This window comes from Triticum urartu, chromosome 7A (genome assembly GCF_056163025.1).
Source record: "Triticum urartu cultivar PI428250 chromosome 7A, HENAU_Tu73, whole genome shotgun sequence".
NCBI classification, from domain to species: Eukaryota; Viridiplantae; Streptophyta; class Magnoliopsida; order Poales; family Poaceae; genus Triticum; species Triticum urartu.
The window spans coordinates 467,763,704-467,772,118 of record NC_141879.1 but is presented as its reverse complement, the minus strand read 5'-3'; the positions used below and the strand labels follow the sequence as shown (position 1 = coordinate 467,772,118).

The following is an 8,415-nucleotide window of genomic DNA, read 5'->3' as shown; positions in this document are numbered from 1 at the left end:
GGGGAGTAGATGTTCTCACCGTGGCAGGGGACACCAAGGAAGCCCTAACGGCTCTCAAGCTCGCCTTCAGAGCCATCGCCGCGGCACGTCCAGCCGATGAGGCTGCGCTGGGGGCTAAAGGGGCCACGCCACCAAAAAGAAGCAGTTGTTCACTCAAGATCAGGCTGAAACCAAGCAAGTGCCAGTTGAGGAAGACGGGGCCTCGGGAGCCACTTTCACCGTAGGAGCCAACCTCGACCCCGACCAAGAAGAGGCGTTGGTGAGGTCTTGAGTGCGAACAAGTAGGTATTCACTTGGGAGCCAAAGCAGCTAGTGGGAGTCCCAAGGAGAGTAATCGAGCATCACTTAAGGGTGTGCCAAAATGTGCGCCCTGCGAAGCGGAAGGCGCGACGGCAGTCCATGAAGAAGCAGTCTTTCATCGTCCAGGAAACCTGCAAGCTACAAGCAGCGGCCGTCATCCGCGAGGTCCGGTACCCAGAATGGCTACTGAACCCCATCATTGTGCCCAAGAAAGGTGGGAAGGAACGTATGTGCGTCGACTTCACCAACCTCAGCAAAGCCTGCCCGCAAGACCCGTTCACACTTCTGCGCATCGACCAGATCGTCGACTCCATCGCCTAATGTATCCTGCTGTGTTTTCTAGATGCCTTCTCGAGTTATCACCAGATCAAGATGGCGTTGGAAGACGTGGAGAAGACGGCCTTCCTGACCACGTGCGGGGTATATTGCTACACCTGCATGCCATTCGGACTGCGCAACGCTGGGGCAACCTTCCAGCGGCTGATGCACATCGCCCTGGGCCAGCAGCTCGGGAAGAACACTGGGGCCTACGTCAACGACATCATGGTGAAATCTCGGGAGGCGAGGACCCTCATACAAGACCTGGAGGAAACTTTCACCAGCCTGCGACAGGTGGACCTGCGGCTCAATCCAGAGAAGTGCGTGTTCGGCGTCCCGTCGGGCAAGTGGCTGGGTTTCCTCATGTCGCACAGGGGGTCGAGGCAAACCCGGAGAAGGTCAAGGCGATAGAAGACATGAGCCCGCCCCAAACTCTTAAGGAAATGCAAAAACTCATGGGTTGCGTGGCGTCGTTGGGGTGCTTCATCTCTAAACTGGGAGAACGCGCCCTGCCATTCTTCAAGCAGATGAAGAAGAAGGGCCCATTCGCGTGGACCCCAAAGGCCGACCTAGCGTTTCAAGACCTCAAGAGATATTTGACCAGCCCTCCGGTGATGGTCGCGCCTTGACCCCTCGAGCCCCTGGTGCTCTACCTGGCCGCCACGCCCCATTCAGCCAGCACGACGTTGGTCACTGTCCGAGAGGAGCGCCGGGCCAAGGAAACACCACATAACGACGAACCTCCAGCCGGGACGGAGTGGCATCAGGATGGAACCGCTAAGGCCACGACGACGCCCTCAGACGAACAGACCCCGCAAAATGGTGTCTCTGGGTTGCAGAGGCCATGGTGGGCAACCAAGCTCCTGAGGCCCCCATACCTCGGGAGGTGCCACAACCTCTGGATGCTGCAGGCTCCACCGACGCTCCCGCCCTCGTCGAGCAACCGGTCTACTTTGTCAGCACGGTGCTACGGGACGCAAGGGCATGATACCCCATGCCGCAGAAGCTCCTGCTCGCGCTCCTGGTGGCCTCACGCAAGCTACGTTACTATTTCTAAGGCCACCCAATTAAGGTCGTCTCAGCCTACCCACTGGAGAGGGTGCTCCGGAGCCCCAACACAGTAGAAAGAGTCGTCGAGTGGAACATCGAGCTGTAGGCGTTCCAGCTGGAGCTCAGCACAATCAGGGTCATCAAGGGAGCGGCCCTCTCTGACTTCATGGCAGAATGGACTGACGCTCCGGAACTCGAAGCGGGCGAGAATCGATCCCTTTCGCCAGGAAGTGAAGAGCCAGACGACTGGGTCATGTACTTCGACGGCGCTTTCGCACGCCAGGGCATGGGGGCTGGAGCCGTGCTCATCTCGCCAACCCAAGACAAGCTCTACTACACAGTACAACTCTGCTTCCAACGGGGTGAGAAGGTCTCAAAAAAATCGTGGAGTACGAAGGTTTGACCGCTGGCCTCAAGGCTGCTACAGCCTTGGGGGTGAAGCGCCTCACCATCAAGGGCGACTCTCAGCTCCTCATCAACTTCTCCAACAAGGTTTACGAGCCAAAGGACGAGCACATGGAGGCATACCTTGCAGAGGTACGCAAAATGGAGAAGCAATTCCTGGGCCTAGAACTGTAGCATGTGCCCCGTGGAACAAACAAGTAAGCGGACGATATCACCAAGCGGGCATCAAGGCAATAGCCCCAGGAGCCTGGCGTCTTCGAGGAGCGGCTCTTTAAGCCTTCAGCGGCCCCTCCAGCTACGGAGCCCACATCGTCTCGAGAGGAGCTCCCACCACCACCAACCTCAGGAGCTCCCATCTCTAGCCCGACCTCAGGAGCATGTCTGCTCCTTGCGCTTGAAATTTGAGAGGGGTGCTGGACTGAAGAATTCAAGGCATACCTGCTGCGGGGGACGCTGCAAAAGAAAGAAGAGGAAGCGAAGCGTGTGGCCCGGCAATCTACGGAGTATTGCATCCAGGATGGTGAGTTGTACAGGAAACGACCCAATGATGTTTCTTTGCGATGCATTTCCAGGAAGCAGGGGCGAGCTGCTAGCTGACATACATGGCAGCGACTGCGGGCATCACTCGTCATCACGCATCCTGGTTGGCAAGGCGTTCCGCGGCGAATTCTACTGGCTCACGGCACTCAGCGATGCAACCGAGCTGGTGAAATCCTGAGAGGCTTGCCAGTTCCACGCCAAGCAAATCCACCAGCCTGCTCAGGGCCTCCAAACCATCCCACTCTCTTGGTTGTTTGCGGTCTGGGGGCTAGATATCCTGGGTCCATTCCCTCGAGCACCAGGGGGCTACCGCTACCTCTAAATCGCCATCGACAACTTCACCAAATGGGTCGACGTGGAAGTCGTCCGCACCATCTCAGTCGGGTTAGCAGTTAAGTTCATCAAGGGCCTAGTGAGCCGGTTTGGGGAACCTAACCGCATCATCACCGATAACGGCTCGCAGTTCACTAGAAATCTCTTCAAGACATATTGTGCTAACCTTGGAACGCAGATTTGCTATGCTTCGGTAGCACACCCCATGAGCAAAGACCAAGCCAAGCGCGCCAACGCAGAGGTCTTGAGAGGCCTCAAGACCAAGACCATCAAGAATAAGCTCGAGGCATGCGGCAGGGGCTGGCACAACGAGCTCCAGTCCATGTTGTTGTCCATCCGCACCACCACCACCAAGCCAACAAGCGAGACCCGGTTCTTCCTCGTCTACAGAGCATAAGCGGTTCTCCCACACGAGGTCAGACATCGCTCCACGCGGGTCCTGGCGTTTGATGAGATGCTGCAGGATGCTATGCGGGGGATGGACCTTGTGCTGGGGGAGGAACGTCGCCGTGAAGCCTCGCTCCGGTCGGCAAGGTATCAGCAGGCGCTGCGACGGTACCACTGTCGCAACGTCCACTCCAGGATGCTCGAGGTGGGCGATCTCGTCCTGAGGCAGGTGCTCTCCAAGGAAGGGCTGCACAAGCTCTCACCCATGTGGGAGGGCCCGTTTAGGATTTCCCGTGTCTCCAGGCCTGGCGCCGCGCGCCTGGAGACACAGGACATGATCCCCATCCAGAACGCCTGGAACATCCAGCACCTCCAGAAGCTCTACCCATGAAGCAAGGCCCAGTGCCTGTGAAGGTCTCCGCTCGTGACACTCTCATGTAATAATGGATGGGGTTGTACACGCCCCGGAGTCTCCGGAGTGCCGCCCTCAGGCCTCGGGGGCTCCCTCCCTCGTCCTAGTGGCAGCACTTAGCTCCGTGCTGGTGAGAAGACTAGATTAGATGTCGGACGTGGCTGTTCATTTGCTTTCTGTAGTTCGTTTGCCCCCTTTTATGGAATTTGGAGTTCTGGCATTTCTCGATTGCTCAGTTGAAGCCTTTCTTTGCCCTACTTCCTTGCTTGGTTCTTTGTTTTGTGCCAGGGAGGGCGGCAGTTGCCTGACGCTCTCCCTCTCGTGCGTCGCGCGGGGTCAGGGCAGGAGTGTGCGTTCGCCAGGCCACGAACACACCTCGCCAAAACCATATCGCTCTATACTTCTAGCTCCCCTGATCTTCACGAGGCACTCTCGATTGAGCACGCGGTTGGCGCACCCTCTCTTAAATCCGTGCCCCACGGGTACCGCGACGTGGTGTGCTGGGCCACGGTCATGAGGCCTCGCGCAAGGAAGGGCAAGGCACCTGACGGACGTCTTAGTGATTTCTGCAGCTCTGTGACCCCTCCCGAGGACAATGACCCCTGAGCCAACAACAAGGAGGGCTCACCAGGTGCCAGAAGGCGTATCATCGCGAGACAGGAGACTACCCTGGGCGCATCCAACTATGTTACCCTTTTAAGTCTACACGGAGCACGAACATCATAACACAACACAAGAGAGATAAACATGGCACCAAGCAGCATAAGCACTGCAGTTCATTACACGCCCTTGCGGGGCCCCATACTTGTTCTTGCAATACAGGAGGAAAGGAAAAGACGGGCAAAAGAGGCTCCTACGGTGCGGATGCTTGCGAGGATCGGCCCCCTGGACTCAGCCGGAGCCCTCCTCGCGCTTCACTGGGGCGCGGCGATGGGACGACCCACCACCATCCTCGAAGCGAGCCCGACGACGTGACGGCTGGTCGTAGCCGCCACTGCTGGAGCTCTCGTCGAAGGAGGAGCTGTCGTCGTCGAACGAGTCGCGGCCGTCTCTAGGGGCAAGGTCGCCCTCGTCCTCATCACAGCCGTCGCCAAGGCCGAGTACTTCGTCGCCCTTGCCGTCTTTGGGGCAGCACACGGCGCAGCGACCATCATCCCCAAACACCCTCACGAAGAGGGTCGCGGCCCCGTCATATTTGAAGTGGAGGGCGCATGGGAAAACATCTGCCAACCGCGGGCTAGGGCCATGTTGCTCGCGGTGGAGACCTCCCCCGCGACCCACGAAGCCTTGCTGCAGCAGCCGTCGGCCTGTAGCCAGAGGCCGTCGGGACCTGAAGCCGGCAGCTCGACGATGAAGGAGCGCGGAAATTGAAGTCAGGTGCCAGCCGGGTTCTCCGACCACACGAGGAACTCCGCAGCACCTCCGCTGAGTGGAAGCGTGGCCGGGAAGGTTGGGCGACCATGGCGGGCCTCCCTTCCTCGACAGGACTACCGCATCTTGGGCGGCTTCCGCCGCGCGAGGGGACGCCGCCATGGCCGCCAGCAACGGCGCCCGACCCCGAGGAAGTCTGCCCGTGCCCCCGAGCGGTCACGAGAGGAGTCGCGGCGTGCTTGCGGGGGTGGCCACGGCCCCGCTTGGGCGGCGGAGAGTCGGGCCCCTCCTGGCACGCCTTCCCTTTCTCCGCAGCCGTGAATCTCTTCGTCGGAGCCATGGGTGTCGCTGCAAGACGGCAAAGCGAAGAGGAAGAAGAGGAAGCAAGCGGGACAGAGGAAGAGATGAGCAACGGGGGCTCTGCCTCTTCCTCATTTATAGCCAGAGGGAGGCCAACCACCGGCCTCCATGATCTAAGGTAATGGTGATTTTCTTCTGCATGCAGCAAGGTCTCGTCAAGTAGGGCAGTTGCCGAGGCAGCGTGGGGAAGTGGAGACGCCCACGACCTGTCAATCGCCACGTGTCAATCGAGGCCGCAGGCTATTGGGGCTCGTGGCACTCCACACTTTCCCTTTGGCTTCACCTTGAAGCCAAGTCTGAGCGCGCCTTGGGCCCGGGGGCTACTGTCGGCGTCTTGGGAACAGGGTGCCCAGACTTGCCTGCCTGCGGCCCAGGGAATGGCTCATCCAGTGGCCTGGTACGGCCCATCTTCATCAACAACCAATCAAGACCCTCGCGAGGCAGATGACGCCAAGACTTCCTGGGGGCAGTCTCCCTAGGCTGGCTCCGGAGGAGCGGAGATATCTATGCAAGGTGCACCTCACGAGGCCCGCGTGACGTGAGCCATGACGACCAAGGCCAGGCGGGCGCTAGTGGGTGCAGGGTGCCAGTTTCCTCTTTGGTGCTAAAAGGGCAAGCACAGGTGACCCGAGGCATCAGGCAAAGGTTTCCATATCGGTGCGATAAGACCAAAACCAGCAGAACGGTAGGATGGAGGTCACCTCAGAGCCCGCGGCAGCGTCACCACCACTAGCGGAGCTACGTTGTATTAAAAAGGGCCATGGCCTGCCCAAGTTTTCATGCAACTAGCTGGGCTAAGAGTAAATGTGGCTCATAATTATCAAAAATATTGGGCTTCTCTTCAGACTAGCCCGCTCATGCTTTTGAGAGTAGCTCCGCCACTGGTCACCACCAGAGCTTTTGGCAAGCGAAGACCTCCTTTTGTCAGGATAACGTGTACTAGTTGTCCCCCTTCAAAATTGACCGTTGTGGGATCTTTTTCCGCCTAAACATTTGGGAAGAGGGCCAGGACCTCTATAAATAGGGCTAGCCACCACCATAGTCAGGGATCAGCTCTTCTTGGATCGGATGCACTCCACCAAGGCCACTTCCCCAGCTCATCTAGCTCAAGAACACCTCTCCTCGGGAGGTTGTTCATCCTTTGTACTAGTTTATCCTCGGCCTACAAGCAATCCACCACACCACACTGAAGTAGGATATTACACCACAACGGTGACCTAAAGCAGTATAAACTTTCGTGTCTTGTTTTTTGGGTTTGGCAAGTTAGGCCTGGAGATCGTTGCGAGAGTGAGCGAGAGAGAGAAAGATCTTCATACGCACCCCAGTGTTCGAACCTCAAAGATTTGCCGGAACCCACGATCCGACACCAGTCAGCTCAAATATATCGGGCCGGTTTGAGAACGCTGTCTGGGTCATGATGTTGTGACCGGTCATTGCCCGGACCGGCCTTCCAGACGTATAGGATTCGCAGAAACAGCGTGAGGCCTGCAGCTGGCTCTGCGCCTGCCCTAGTGGCAACTCCATTTTCCTACTTGCCTGACATGCGTACTTTCTCAAGCATGCAATGTTATATTCATGTATTTTGTACTATAGAAAAATTGGCATGCTAATTAATAATCCCTGCCAGGAAAAAGTTAAATGTGTTAAGGCAAGAGGGCTGGTAGATTAGCACCACCTCAGTCCTATCAGTCGAATACGAGGAACACATGCATGGATGGTCCAAACTGTATATTGAGTGAATCATTAACTACATCGTATGCAACGTATCCCCAAGAGATTCTACAAAGATGTAGACAAAGCGCGGCGTCGGTTCTTGTGGGCACAAGACGAGGAGGTCACCGGAGGTAGATGCAAAGTCAACTGGCAACTTGTCACGTCCCCGATCGAGCATGGCGGCCTCGGCATCCCCAACATGGAGCGGTTCGCGCGCGCCTTGCGCCTCCGCTGGTTTTGGCTGGCGTGGATGGACCCGGCCAGGCCATGGACGCACCTGGAGTTGCCCTGTGACGGCAACGATAGAGCACTCTTCGCCTCGGCCACGACGGTGACAGTGGGCGATGTCAACCGAGCGCTCTTCTGGCACTGCTCCTGGCTCGGCGAGCAACCGCTGCGGCAAGATTACCCCGACCTATTCAGGCGCTCAACAAGGAAGAATCGCACTGTCGCGGAGGCGTTACGCGACGACAGATGGATCATGGACCTCAGGCGTGGCAGCAGCCTGGAAGTCATCCCCTAGGTCGTGCTGCTGCAGCGACGCATAAGAGAAGCCAACTTGGCGCTGCATGGAGGGACCAAGGACAAGATCACCTGGAAAGCCGGTGGAGACTACACGGCAAGGTCAGCGTTGTTGGAACCCATGAATGCAGAAATACTCATAGAAATGGAGGAGGTCGGAGATAGAAGAACAATAAACAGCTGACTTGCATAAACGGCGACGAACGCCGGAGGTCGAACCCCATTATCTCGGCAATATACAAGTACACTGAACACAACTCAACTCTACTCAACACCACCGGCCAGCGACAAACGCCGGCGCCACCAGCTACTCTGAGCGCCCTTACAAGCACTGCATGCACGAAGGTTTTATAGGCGGACTGACCTGGTAGCGCGAACGCCACGCTGTCCCACTCTGCGCTGCTCGATCCGCACGCACGACGCGCACATACGCGCACGACGCGGCTGCATGCCTCCAAGCTCCAACGGAATCCATCCGGCTCACCTCACGCATCGTACGCGGCAAGCAACTAACTTAAATAAACAATATTAGTGCTAACAATTTCCCCTAATCTTGACACCCGTTGCCGTCGCCGGTGTTGTTGCAGCTCCCGTCGTCGTCGTCGTGGCCGCCACGACGACCACCACCAAGCTGGACGTGGACTCCATCTTCTTCCTTGGCGACAAATGCCGAGCTCTTTCTCCGCCGGCGACACACGCCTGGT

The 8,415-nt window shown here is 57.7% G+C and overlaps 1 protein-coding gene across 1 annotated transcript; it reads left to right on the top strand.

The window, feature by feature from the left end:
- The first annotated feature begins 7,232 nt into the window (after nucleotides 1-7,232).
- On the top strand, nucleotides 7,233-7,712 carry LOC147959985 (uncharacterized). Its single transcript, XM_087533078.1, has one exon. The coding sequence runs from the start codon at nucleotides 7,233-7,235 to the stop codon at nucleotides 7,710-7,712; it is 480 nt and encodes a 159-aa protein (XP_087389204.1).
- Nucleotides 7,713-8,415: the final 703 nt, after the last annotated feature.